This window comes from Phyllobates terribilis, unplaced genomic scaffold (genome assembly GCF_046119375.1).
Source record: "Phyllobates terribilis strain yellow unplaced genomic scaffold, ASM4611937v1 Scaffold_7__3_contigs__length_470593459, whole genome shotgun sequence".
Lineage (NCBI taxonomy): Eukaryota > Metazoa > Chordata > Amphibia > Anura > Dendrobatidae > Phyllobates > Phyllobates terribilis.
This window is the reverse complement of record NW_027362767.1, coordinates 276,604,857-276,619,379: the sequence shown is the minus strand read 5'-3', so window position 1 is coordinate 276,619,379 and position 14,523 is coordinate 276,604,857. Positions and strand designations below refer to the sequence as shown.

At 48.4% G+C, this 14,523-nt stretch overlaps 1 protein-coding gene across 32 annotated transcripts in view; it reads left to right on the top strand.

Moving 5' to 3' along the window:
• The window catches only part of VSIG4 (V-set and immunoglobulin domain containing 4), a 791,917-nt gene that overhangs the window by 265,369 nt on the left and 512,025 nt on the right, over positions 1–14,523 (top strand). For 30 of the 32 annotated variants that reach the window (XM_073640892.1, XM_073640887.1, XM_073640903.1 and 27 more), the window contains 2 exons: positions 3,233–3,298; positions 12,622–12,684. The exons of 1 other annotated variant lie outside the window; for it this stretch is intronic. In XM_073640892.1, the coding sequence (XP_073496993.1) occupies positions 3,233–3,298; positions 12,622–12,684 (129 nt within the window). The remainder of the gene's footprint in view (positions 1–3,232; positions 3,299–12,621; positions 12,685–14,523) is intronic. One more of the 32 variants, XM_073640881.1, reaches the window with a different exon arrangement.

Here is a 14,523-nt window from a genome sequence, read left to right as displayed (position 1 = left end):
AGAGGGACCAAATTCTAAGGAAAATTTAGAAAGAGGGAACAAGGAAGAGTTAGAATAGTGAATTGAGGTGATAGGCCTGTCTAAATAGATGTGTTTTTAAAGCATGCTTAAAAATGTGGGGGCTAGATATTAGTCAGATAGTTTGGGTAGTGTATTCCAGAAACCTGGCACAGCACGAGAGAAGTCTTGGAGATAAATGTGCGAGGTTTGGCTTATGGAGGATGTTAGTCTTAGATCAGTTGCAGAACGGAGAGCATGTGTAGGGAGGTAGACAGAAATGAGGGAGGAGATGTATGGTGAAACAGAATTGTGGAGCGCTTTGTGGGAGACAGATATAAGTTTTTATTGTATTTTGTAGTGAATGGGCAACAAGTGCAATGACTGGCACAAGGTGGAGGCATCGGTGTAGCAGCTGGACAAAAATAAGACCCTGGCTGCTGCATTCAGAAGTTTGGTAAGAGGGAGACCAATCAGTAAACAATTTCAGTAGTCTAGATGAGAAGGAATAAGAGTGACAGTAATGATTTTTGCAGTTTCAAAGGTAAAAAAATATGAAACACCTCCCAAAATAGGGTTAATTCTTCAAATGACTTGGTGACAAAAGGCCATAGCTTCTTACTATTCAAAACAGAAAAAAGATGATTTTTCGATGACGTGATAAAAAGCTTTTATAATTGCTTAATCATTTTGTGATTAGTAAATCAGCTGTGGATCCCAAAAAAGGGATAATTTTTCACTCCTAGTTTAGAAACAATTACTTCTTCACATTCAATCAGTACCTATGTTTTGAGTTCTAAAGAGATAATTTTGGGATGACTTCTTTGTTTAGTGGTAAGCTCTTGATACTTTCCAAACAAGAATACTTTTTGCACCCAACTGCGCGAAAACGCCACAGGTTCTTCCATTTCCAATGACCACAACATTAAGGTATGAATCTGTCTATAAAAAAGGGATATTTTTTGGACTGTTTATATAATGTAAGTAGCCTACAAGGTCTTATACTGCTGTGTGTGATTAAACGGGTTATTGGTTACAACTGCTTACAATCCATTTTCCCCTAGCCAGATAGTTTAGATGGCTCGGACATTATGAAGGCTGCCTTTCCATTATCGAGCTCAACATTAAATCAATAGATTCCAAGCGGAATTCTTATTTTCATACATATACAGTACAGACCAAAAGTTTGGACACACCTCATTTAAAGATTTTTCTGCATTTTCATGACTATGAAAATTGTACATTCACACTGAAGGCATCAAAACTATGAATTAACACATGTGGAATTATATACTTAACAAAAAAGTGTGAAACAACTGAAAATATATCTTATATTCTAGGTTCTTCAAAGTAGCCACCTTTTGCTTTGATGACTGCTTTGCACACTCTTGGAATTCTCTTGATGAGCTTCAAGAGGTAGTCACCGGAAATGGTTTTCACTTCACAGGTATGCCCTGTCAGGTTTAATAAGTTGGATTTCTTGCCCTATAAATGGGGTTGGGACCATCAGTTGTGTTGTGCAGAAGTCTGGTGGATACATAGCTGATAGTCCTACTGAATAGACTGTTAGAATTTGTATTATGGCAAGAAAAAAGCAGCTAAGTAAGGAAAAACGAGTGGCCATCATTATTTTAAGAAATGAAGGTCAGTAAGTCCAAAAAATTGGGCAAACTTTAAAAGTGTCCGCAAGTGCAGTTGCAAAAACCATCAAGCGCTACAAAGAAACTGGCTCACATGAGGACCGCCCAAGGAAAGGAAGACCAAGAGTCACCTCTGCTTCTGAGGATAAGTTTATCCGAGTCACCAGCCTCAGAAATCGCAGGTTAACAGCAGCTCAGATTAGAGACCAGGTCAATGCCGCACAGAGTTCTAGCAGCAGACACATCTCTACAACAACTGTTAAGAGGAGACTTTGTGCAGCAGGCCTTCATGGTAAAATAGCTGCTAGGAAACCACTGCTAAGGACAGGCAACAAGCCGAAGAGACTTGTTTGGGCTAAAGAACACAAGAAATGGACATTAGACCAGTGGAAATCTGTGCTTTGGTCTGATGAGTCCAAATTTGAGATCTTTGGTTCCAACCACCGTGTCTTTGTGCGACGCAGAAAAGGTGAACGGATGGACTCTACATGCCTGGTTCCCACCGTGAAGCATGGAGGAGGAGGTGTGATGATGTGGGGGTGCTTTGCTGGTGACACTGTTGGGGATTTATTCAAAATTGAAGGCATACTGAACCAGCATGGCTACCACAGAATGTTGCAGCGGCATGCTATTCCATCCGGTTTGCATTTAGTTGGACCATCATTTATTTTTCAACTGGACAATGACCCCAAACACACCTCCAGGCTGTGTAAGGGCTATTTGACCAAGAAGGAGAGTGATGGGGTGCTACGCCAGATGACCTGGCCTCCACAGTCACCAGACCTGAACCCAATAGAGATGGTTTGGGGTGAGCTGGACCGCAGAGTGAAGGCAAAAGGGCCAACAAGTACTAAGCATCTCTGGGAACTCCTTCAAGATTGTTGGAAGACCATTTCCGGTGACTACCTCTTGAAGCTCATCAAGAGAATGCCAAGAGTGTGCAAAGCAGTCATCAAAGCAAAAGGTGGCTACTTTGAAGAACCTAGAATAGAAGATATATTTTCAGTTGTTTCACACTTTTTTGTTAAGTATATAATTCCACATGTGTTAATTCATAGTTTTGATGCCTTCAGTGTGAATGTACAATTTTCATAGTCATGAAAATACAGAAAAATCTTTAAATGAGAAGGTGTGTCCAAACTTTTGGTCTGTACTGTACTTTCCAGGCAAATAGTGGCTTTTTAGTAATGCGCCTGTGGCTAATTTTTTTTGCCGCAAGTTAAATTTTTCAGAAAAATTTAGCAAAATCCTCAAATTTGTAGTATTTTCTTTTAGAATTGCTTCTTTAAAGTACCTCTTTAGTAAATGTATCCTCAAGCTGGTGTTCATGTTTCTTAAACTTTACCATACAAAGGCATCTTGCAAAAAAGACCTTTACTTCTCGGTATATGCTCCTTTTAACATGAGAATTTAGTTCCAGCATTTGCCACTGTGTTATTGTGTCACAATTTCTGTGACTTGCTTAATTTCGTGTGTCTAGTATATGCCATGTTGGTGTCATATGCTGCCTTGTAGAACCTCTCACAGTACAGTATGTGCCTTCTGGAGGCAGCAATACAAAGCTAATAACACCAATTAATTGCATTTATTTATAGTGCAACCAATAACTGATAAACCTAAAGGAAATATAGTGACAATCACACATCAAGAACTTAAGACAAGTAAGTACTTATCTGGTTGATCTCGTTGTTGAGGTGTATACAGTGCCTTGAAAAAGCATTCATTCCCAGTGAACTTTTCCACATTTTTCACATTACACCCACAAACTTAAATGTATTTTATTGGGATTTTATGTGATATCTGTAGCGTCGTCGTCTCTGCCTCCTGCCAGGCAGAGACGCCGATCCCCTCACCGCCGCAGTCCTGGTCCGGTGTCCTCCGACTTCCCTCCTGCGTCTGCCCGGGGTGCGCATACCACGCGCAGTTCCCCAGGCACTGTGCTTAGGGCGCGCGGCGTGCGCTCCCTCCCTCTTAAAGGGGCCGAGCGCGCCGTCCTAAAGAGTCCCGAGCCAATGGCCGGAGGACTGCCCTTATATAAGGCACCTCCTCAAAAATGAAGGTGCCTTGCAAGATTGTTGTTTGTGTGCTAACACTCTCCTCAGTCTTCAGGTTCCAGTGCCCGCCAGCCTGTCTTTCAGCCGTGCACGCCAGCCTGTCTATCAGCCGTGCCCGCCAGCCTGTCTATTAGCCGTGCCCGCCAGCCTGTCTATCAGCTGTGCTCGCCAGCCGGTGTATTAGCCGTACCCGCCTGCCTGTCTATCTGCCGTGCCCGCCTGCCTGCCTATCGGCCTTGCCTGTCTACCCACATCACCTGCCTGTCTACCATCCATACTCATCTGCTGTGCCTGTCGGCCTCGGCCATCAGGCCCGTGGAAGTCGCCTGCTCTCACACAAGGTCGGTCCCAGAGTGGCACCTGGTTCACCTTCCCAATCCCTCCTTGGTTCACGAAGTCAACTAAGCTGCCGTGTGGCCAGGGTCGGTCCAGGTAGGCACTTAGTTACGCCCCTCTGGTCAGGTTCCACCACCCGGATCAGTAACAATGCCACCACAATTTAGCAAGTATTTGTGAAGTGTAAAGGAAATAAAACATGGTTTTCTAATTATTTTAAAAACATACATTTGAAAATTGTGACGTGCATTTGTGTTCAGCCCCCTACAGTCTATAAATAAAATCCTGAGTGACCAATTGCCTCCAGAATTCACAGAATTAGTAAATTGAGTCCACCTGTGTGTAATTTATTCTCAGTATAACTACAGCCATTCTGTAAAGCCCTCAGAGGTTTATGTGAGAACATTAGCGATCAACCAGCATCATGAAAACCAAAGAACACACCAGACAGGTCAGGGATAAAGTCGTGGAGAAGAGTAAAGCAGGATTAAGATAGTGAAAAAATAGCCTAAACTCTGAACATCTCAAGGAGCACTATTCAATCCATCATCCAAAAATGGAAGGAGTATGGCTCAACTGCAAACCTACCAAGACATGGCCATCCACCTAAACTGACATCCCAAGCAAGGAGAGCACTAATTAGAGAAGCAGCTAAGAGGCCCATGGTCACTCTGGAGGAGCTGCAGAGATCCTCAGCTCAGGTGGGAGGATCTGTCCACAGGACAAATATTAGTCGTATACTCCACAAATCTGGCCTTTATGAAAGAGTGGCAAGAAGAAAGCCACTTTAGAAAGCAAGCCATAAGAAGTCCTGTTTGTAGTTTGCAAAAAATCATATAGGGGACACGGTAAGCATGTGGAATATGTTACGGATCCGGGTGGTGGAACCTCTGTGCTGCGGTGCAAGGAGGGACCAGAAGGGCGTGACTAAGTACCTACTTGGCCTGACCAAGGTCGCACGGCGGCTCAATCGACTCCGTGAACCAGGGGGGGACCGAGCAGGGCAACCAGGTGCCACTCTGGGACCGACCTTGTATGAGAGCAGGTGACTCCCACGTGTCAGATAGCAGGAACTGACCGGTACAGCGGATGAGCACGGCAGGCGGGCTGACGGGTGGTCAGGGTAGACAAGCGGGCTGATCCGGCTGATAGCCAGACGGGTGCTCCGGGTAGGCAGGCTGGCGAGCACAACGGGTAACTGGCAGGTGCTTCCAGGTAAGCAGGCTGACGGGCACGGCAGGTAACAGGCAGGTGCTTCTAGGTGAGCAGGCGGGCAGAGCCCATAGACAGACTGGCGGACTGGACTGTAGACAGACCGTCGGGCTGGAAAGTAGTCAGACTGGCGGACTGGACTGAAGAACAGACTGGCGGACAGGACTGACTTGCAGAGGGACCTGAGGGCTGAAGCAACAGTAAGAAATGTGGCGCTCCTGAGGGTTCAGTCGCCACAGAGGTACTGCACCTCACCCAGAGGTGTGGTGTCTCCCTTCTCTCAGGTAGGATGGGAGTGCTGCACAGAACTCCAAAACACCTGCATCCAACACTACACTACTCCAGGCCAGCTGGAGGGGCAAGACACAATGTATGTTTCTGCTGAGCCCTGACCCTGGCTGGAGTGGGGGGAACCCAAAGGTAGGGGGAACCAGTAGTGGGTGTGGGTGGAGGAAGTAGTTAGAGGGAGCACTTTAGTAGGAGTATAAATAGGGAAGCCATCTTAGGGTGGCAGTTCAGTTGAGTGGTTCAGTAGTAGTGTGAGTTCTAGGGAGCTGTTCAGAAGAACAGCTCGGGACTGTTCGGAGGAACAGTCCGGGAGCAGAGTCTCATTGGGAGATCTGCTCCGCAGATAGGGCCAAGTGTGAAGGCCCCGGAGGGGAGCAGGGAGTAGGCTCCGTTCTACAGAAAGGATCCCAGGGGGTACGGCGATTGCAGGACGGCACCCGTATGCCCCGCATCTGTCAGAAGACAGAGGGATTGCTGCGTCATTCTAATCCCCCAGGAAGGTCAAGTAGGTCCCGGATCCGACGTACAGGAAGGACTCTAGAGCACCCGAGCGTGATTGAGAGTGGGCAGCGCAGAGCAGGAGGGAGAAGGACCAGAGTAAAGATGGTAAAAATAGGAACACGAGAAAGTGGGGTTCTGCCAGGTATTCCCAAGTTGCCTGAGGAAGGATTGAACTTCTGCCCGATGAACGCAGCGCAACGTGGGAGGCTTTTACCTGTACCATGCACCTGTGAAGTGTCTAAAGAACTGTGAGTAAAATCTTGGATGACTACACCGCACTGCCTCCATCCATTCTTTCAGCGGCACCATTGTTCCCCCTGCACTACAATGCCCAGCACAACCACCACTCCATCTTACACTGCCCTGAGGCCTGCTCCACCTGTGGGGAGCCGTCCCATCACTTGCTGCCCTAACATCTGCCTCAGAGGACTGCTGCAGCGCTGGTGATCTTCACCAGACACCACAGGTGGCGTCACGAATAATCCCAAAAACCTCATATAATAGAAGTCCCCCCTTTTTCACTGACCGCCCTGGGTCACGGACCGGGCCAGCCACCGTGATATCCCCGGCAACCAGAGGCCCGGCTGCCGAGTACCCCACGGCCCTGGGGGCGCGTCAGGAACACAGAGCAACAACCTTGCACGGGCACCTCCATATTGGAGGAGGTGCTTTAAATAGGGAAAGTCCTCCTGCCATTGTTCGGGGACTTTTTAGGACGGCGCGCGCGGCCCCTTTAAGAGGGAGGTAGCTCACGCGCGTGCCCTAAGCACAGTGCCCGGGAAGCTGCGTGCTCCAGCAGCAGAGAGGCCGGAAGACGCCGGACCAGGAGCGCGACGGTAAGGGGGACGGCGTCTCAGCCTGGCAGGGGGCAGAGACGCTGATGCTACAGAAGAAAGTGCTCTGCTCAAACTTTATTAGATCAAGATAAAATACATGTGAAGGAGGTGGGAAAAACAACAATAATCAAGGTGCTGATCAAACATGTGTTCCCCAGATATAAATATGCTAGCTATTTAACCCTTTCTCACCCGGGTGGCGAGCATTTTTATTTGTACATTTCTGGCGCAGTTTTTTTAATTAATTGTATGATTTAATATTGAGCAGAATTAAGTGTGCTGACATCCACCTATATACCGTTTGAACCCAAATAAAGCCCCTTCTATATATCGTAAGAGCCCCCACAGCCTCCCCATGTCCAGGATGAGACCCCCCATAGCCTTCTCATGTCCGGGATGAGACCCCCATAACCTCCCCATGTCAAGGATGAGACCCCCATAGCCTCCCCATGCCCAGGATGAAACCACTCATAGCCTTGCCATGTCCAAGATGAGACCCCTTCATAGCCTCCACATGTCCAGGATGAGACCCACCATAGCCTCCCCATGCCCAGGATGAGACTCCCCATAGCCTCCCCGTATCCAGGATGAGACCTCCTCCTCATAGCCTCCCCATTTCCAGGATGAGACCCCTTCATAGCCTCCCCATGTCCAGGATGAGACTCCTTCATAGCCTCTCCATGTCCAGGATCAGACCCCCCATAGCCTCCCCATATCCAGGATGAAGCCCCCACCATAGCCTTCCTATGTCCAGGATCAGACCCCCCATAGCCTCCCCATATCCAGGATGAAACCCCCACCATAGCCTTCCTATGTCCAGGATCAGACCCCCCATTGCCCACCCATTTCCAGGATGAGACCCCTTCATAGCCTCCACATGTCCAGGATGAGACCCCGCATAGCCTCCCCATGTCCAGGATGAAACCCCCCCAATAGCCTTCCTATGTCCAGGATCAGACCCCCCATTGCCCACCCATGTCCAGGATGAGACCCCTTCATAGCCTCCCCATGTCCAGGATGAGACTCCCCATAGCCTCCCCATGTCCAGGATGAGATCTCCTCATAGCCTCCCCATTTCCAGGATGAGACCCCTTCATAGTCTCCCCATGTCCAGGATGAGACTCCCATAGCCTCTCTATGTTCAGGATAAGACCCCCCATAGCCTCCCCATGCCCAGGATGACCCCCCCCCCCATAGCCTTCCTATGTCCAGGATCAGACCCCCCATTGCCTACCCATGTCCAGGATGAGACCCCCATAGCATCCCCATGTCCAGGATTAGATTCCCATAGCCTCCCCATGTCCAGCATTAGACCTCCACAACCTCCCCATGAACAGCATTAGACCCTATAGCCTCCCCATGTCCAGCATTAGACCCCCATAGCCTGCCCATGTCCACCATTAGACCCCCATAGCCTCCCCATGTCCAGCATTAGACCCCCATAGCCTCCTCATGTCCAGAATGACACTCCTATAACCTCCCCATGTCCAGGATGAGACCCCCATAGCCTCCCCATGTCCAAGATGAAACCCATCATAGCCTCCACATGTCCAGGATGAGACCCACATAGCCTCCTCATGTCCAGGATAAGACGCCCATAGCCTCCCCATGTCCAGCATTAGACCCCTACAACCTTCCCATGTCCAGCATGAGACCCCCATAGCCTCCCCACGTCCAGCATTAGACCCCTACAACCTCCCCATGTCCAGCATTAGACCCCCATAGCCTCCCCATGTCCAGCATTAGACCCCCATAGCCTCCTTATGTCTAGGATGAGACCCCCATAACCTCCCCATGTCCAGGATGAGACCCCCATAGCCTCCCATACAAAAAAAAAAGAACACACTATATTCACCTTGGTCCTGTTCCCAGGGCGCTCTGTCTGTGCCTCTGCTCCTGTCTCTGGTGCGCTGACTCTGCAATACACAGCTGACGCAATGAAATGACGTCATTGCACCAGCTGTTTCACACGCTGATTGGTGGAGGAAGAGGCTGGAGGCCCCTCCTCCACCAATGCAGTCAGCGCGGATGGAGACAGCGGGCGGAGACAGTGGGCGGGCGTGGGATAGCGTGGTGCGGAGTTAAGTTTTTAAATAAAATGGCAACAGAGTCAGTGCGTGCACATACCCTGCTATCTGGCACCATTTTGTTGAAGACACTGCAAATTTGTCTTCAACAAAATGTCGCCAGAGATAGCGCTATGCGCACACGCACAGGCGCTGACTCCGGCGCCTCACTCCTCTATTCTTACCCTCCGGTACCCTCAGCTCCTGATCCCCCTCTACACTTGTGGACCCCTGCTTACAATATTTATTAATTTACTAATGGTGGAAAGGGTTAAAATGTCACATATATTATTTGTGTATCCAGTGATAAACTGGGGTGCCAAGGGCCCACCAGTAACCAACTCCAGGGCCCCACTTTTTGGCTACATGCAAATGTGACATTATCCTCAATCACAGATTTATTTATCTTGGAATATGTTTAATGCAACAACTCCATTCCTGTGTATGTACCGTAAATGTTCTATTGCTAGGTTTGTGTATTGTCTATAAAGTAAAAAAAAAAAAAAAACTCCCAGAGGCTCACACACAGAAAAGACCATGTGACTGTGTGCAGTTTCCTGTGTCTGTGCATGAGAGGAGAAGCAGCCTGCTGATGCTGCACAGAGACACTTAAGATATGTATATTCCTGATTCCACAAAGCCTATCATATCTGTACCTGTTTATTAGCTGATTAAAGCTTTGTTCTGTTGTCAACACGCTTTGAGAGTGTCCTGAATGATCCGCTGCCAACAATTTAACAATGAACTGGGCTGATTGTTAAATTAATAAGATGCCGCCTTGTGTCTGTACTAGAGATGAGCGTTGTTCGACTCGAACTGTTCGCCAATCTCAAATTCGAGCTGTTTTGGGCGGTGTTCGAGCCGTTCGACGAACCCGAACGATTTGCAAAAAATTCGGCTGTTCGAGGTTATGTTCGATAACTGTTCATGCACCAAAAGCGTAACTGGATTTTTTCACAATAATACTGTTAATCAATGTTAATACACAGTTTCAGTGTAGAGTGGGCGGGGGGAGGGGCAGGGGATGGATCTCTGCAGAAATAATGCCGATCTCCATTTTTTTTCCCCCCGCATTTACAGTGGGGAGATGCAATCTGTCAGCCTATCAGCAGCCTACACACGGTGCTTTTTTTTCCACACAAGCAAGGGCATGTGTCAATGGCTGTGTATGTCACATGTCCTTGCCCTATAAGACCCAGCCATTTTCCCCGTTGCCACCATTTTCTCACTGCTGCAGCTGAGTGTTAGACAGCACTGCTGCTGCTGTGGGCGCTATACAGTATAACTGTGCGAATTGCGAGCGAATTTGCAGTTAAATAGAGAGACAGGTTTAAGGAGTAGGGACTAGTTCTAATTGCAGCCCTTTTGAGGGTTAGGTTACAGCAGTTCACTTTTTCCAGGCAGGTCTGTGCCAGTGCTGTGCAAGTGTTTTTTACAGCATTTGGCTAAATGTAGCTAAGCCAATCCTTTTGAGCCTGTAGCAGTGTCTGTTAGTCATTGGAGTAGCCTATCTGTGTTGCAAGCTACACCACCTGTGTATCTAATACCAATTTTTTACTGCATCTAAGCCAGCCAATCCTTTTGGGCCTGTAGCAGTATCTGGTAGTCAGCGGAGTAGCCCATCTGAAGCAAGCTACACCACCTGTGTATCTAATAACAATTTTTTACTGCAACTAGCCCAGTAAATCCTTTTGGGCATAGTAGCAGTGTCTGGTAGTCAGTGGAGTAGCCCATCTGAACCAAGGTACACCACCTGTGTATCTAATAACAATTTTTTACTGCATCTAGCCCAGTAAATCCTTTTTGGCCTGTAGCAGTGTCTGGTAGTCAGTGGAGTAGCCCACCTGAACCAAGCTACACCGCCTGTGTATCTAATAACAATTTTTTACTGCATCTAGCCCAGTAAATCCTTTTGGGCATAGTAGCAGTGTCTGCTATTCAGTGGAGTAGCCAAGCTGTTAAGCAAGCTACATCACCTGTGGTTTGAACACTTAATTTTTTCAAAGGAAACGCTTCGGGCCCCCGGGACACTCAGTGAAGAGCATCGGGGAGGCGCCCCAAGGCAAGGGGGCTGGGACTGGCGGTAGCACGACTTGAGGCGGACCGCCAAGCTCCATCCTTATAAAAGCTTTTTAACTGCAGCAGCTTTAGTGGACGCTACTGGAGCTGGAATTACCGCGGCTGCTGGCACCAGACTTGCCCTCCAATAGATCCTTGTAAAAGGATTTAAAGTGTACTCATTCAAATTACAGAGCTTAGACCTGCCTCCACCGCGGGGGGGTCTCGACCCACCAGTGGACAGGCACCAGTATTGTGAGAGGGGGGCTGGCCGTCAGGGTCCACCGCGGCTCTGGCACAAACCCGGCGACACGGAGGTCGCACGGGCAGGAACGGCCTGGCCGTGTCGGCTTCGCACTCCAGCGTAGTCCCTCTGCCCGCTCGCGCCCGTAACCTCAAAGGGATGCGCAAGCGGCTTTTCTTCCCAGTGCTGTTCCCCACCCAGCAGGAACGTGGGGGAGCTCAGGTCGGCCTTCCACCTTACTCCCTTACCTCCCTCGCCCTCTTTCTTTCTCCATCTAACCCCTCGGCTCTGTGGTGTCCGCTCTCCCTCCAGCTCTCTCCTTCTCACAGGTGGACTACCGCATGTATTCACACTGTGGCGAATCTTTTGGGCCCAGGCATAAGAAGTCGTCGAGGTAATGGATAATATGTGCCCCCTTAGAAACGTCCATGATGACCCATTCGAGGAAGCAACTAACCGCCTCAAATAGTGAGCAGGATCTGGAGCACCCCATGGGCAAACAGCGATCTATATAGTATGCTCCTTCCCAGAAGCAGCCCAATAGGCGGACACTATTCGGAGGTACAGGTAGTAAGTAACAGTCTGTTTTGGCCATTAGGGTGCCCCTTCCCAACTTCTTGACCCGCCTGATAGCCTTGTCAAAGGATGTACAGTATATACTACTGTGCTTGGTTCCGCGTCGATGTTGTTGTTTACTGACCTGCCCCTTGGATATGACAAATGGTGGATTAGTCCGAATGTATTGGGTTCTGTTTTTGGCACGACTCCCAACGGGGATACCACAACGTCTTATAAGGAAAGTGTTCTGAATGGAACTGCCATTCTACCTAAAGATATTTCTTTTTTTAATTTTCTTGTCACGACGTCTGGGTGTTGGTAGGCTGATTTTAGATTTTTACTCCAGCCTTTCTTGATTTTAGAAGGGCATGACATGCCTATATCTGTGTCTCCTCCTCCTTTTACTCCTCCACCTCTTTTCTTTTCGCATGACTATATGTACTTGTCACTTTTCCATGTGTTAGTTGTGTCTTCTGAGCAGTTTGTCAGCTTTTGGACACCTTTGAAGGTGTTTTCTATGTGTTTCTATGTGTTTTTGTTTGCCTGCCACTGGTTTTAACGGTGTTCGACGAACAGTTCGACGAACAGTTCGGCAAACATACAGGTGTTCAACGAACCGAACCGAACCCGAACACTACGGGGATGGCTCAACACTAGTCTGTACATAGTGATTCACGTATATTGTGCCAAGTACTGCTCATATAAGAGGGTGGTGGCCCACCGGAGGATTCTCCTGCTCTCCTGTGGGCCAGTCCGAGCCTGTGTGTATCTCTTGGTTCTAGAAACAATATTACATATGTGATAATCTCTATTCGTCTGTTATCATTTTAGCAACACCAAGCACCATTTTTACTAAGAAAAAGGATGCTACCATTCTACCTGAAGTCACAACAAGTGAGTGATAAAATGTTTTATCCGTCACTTAGTGTTAAACTGTTTGTCACCTACTCTCTTCTGCACTATTGTCTTGTGTGCACCATTGGTCTTGCCAAGCAGTTCAGTTCCGCTTCCCAAATACTTGTTTTGCATCAATCTCCAACCTCCTCTTCCTTGATTGACAGCTCTGACATTACATGGACTAAAAGAAGGAGGATATATATGGAAAACAGGTAGGTTGGAAGGTTCACTGAATTGCGTGCAACCACCAGGTCTGGCAACTCCCTCAGCTTTGTAGGAAGTCTCACTGTTTTCATGGTCCCTCACTTAATCACCCTGGTACTCTTATGATTCACCTGGTGTTTGCTCTACCTATTCAGAAATGTACTAGTAATTTTGAATAGTGCCACCCTATATATTTTGTCTTGTTTTAAGCATAATTCATAGTAATTTCTTAAAAAGAGTATGTCACAAAACTCTCTACTCATAATGGCTGTTAGGCGTCGGGTGTTTTCTGGATCCAAAATGGGTTCAAAATCATCAGTGGATTCTGTGGTCTCCCATTCCAGTCCAGCTGGGGCAAATGCTGCTCAGCATTGTTGTCGGTCCCAACGCCTAGCTGGTGCACGAGATGTACAAGCTGTTGCTTCGGTCTTTGTTCCTAGCAACATGAAGGATAGGTTGCGCAGGGAAACAGGGCTGCTACAGCCTAAGTCCAGGATTCACTGCACTGAGCATGCCCGTGTTATGGTGGACCGTGATTGGTGGTTTGGGAGTCAGCTGATCCGGTGACCTGGCACCGCCTGATTGGTCGCAGGTGACGTCACCAATAATGCGATGGTGGGCAGGGCTTAATCTTTAAATAGCCCTCCCACAAACATGGCGGTACTCTCTGATCATTGAGCTGTGATGGTGTTATTGTGTGGACTCTTGGTCGTTTGGGCTCCACGTGTGCTATTGCTGTTATAGCTTCTGACAGGCAGGTTTAGCGGGAGATAGGCAGCCTTAGATGGAGGGAGGCAGGTAGCTTCGTCTGACAGTCTGGCTCCGACAAGGGGGTCACTATACACCCCGAGCAGACTGCAGACTCCGTATTCCCGGCACCGCCTGTTAGCCACGTGGAGAGATACTCCACAGTCCGGTAGCACGCCGGCTGGGAGCACGTATACGCCGGCGTGAATCACACATGCATCCTAGCGCCTGCTGCGTAGTCCATGTGCAGTAAACAAGACTACGGATACATTATATATCGCACATCTCTCGTGCAGTTAACGGAGATAGTGTGAATCGATATTCCCGCTCCGGTGTGCAATAACACGGAAGGGATTGTTATTTCAGTTGGTTGTTTTACCTTCTTACCCGGAAGGTGTTCGGCCATAGTCCTCCAGGCTGCATCGCGGACCCCGGGTTCGGTTGCTTTCCATTATTAATAAAGTTGTTTGCAACCGTCCCCTTAACAATAGCTATAGCCAAACATTGGGTATATTACAGGTTGATTAGTCTGCAAGCCCCTAACCTTTACAACCCAGAAAATGCACTGATTTTGCCAGCCCTACATTTGAGTGCAGTCTTCCTTGTCACGTGCCCCCTGGGGCCATGGAGTACTCGGTGTCCAGCCGGTCGGTTCTTTTAGGATAGTCATGGTGGAGTGACCCAGTCCGTGGCCCCGGGCTGTCATTAACAGAAGGGAATAATGTTTTGGGGATAAAGTTTTGTGACGCCACCCGTGGTATGCAGCTATAGGTGGCCGCCGCTGCTATTCAGGCCCTTTGGTGATGCAGCAGAGATGGTTCAGCTCTCCAAGGGTAGAGCTAGGCCCCAGGGCAGTTAAAGAGGTAGCTTTGTTGATACCGCAGC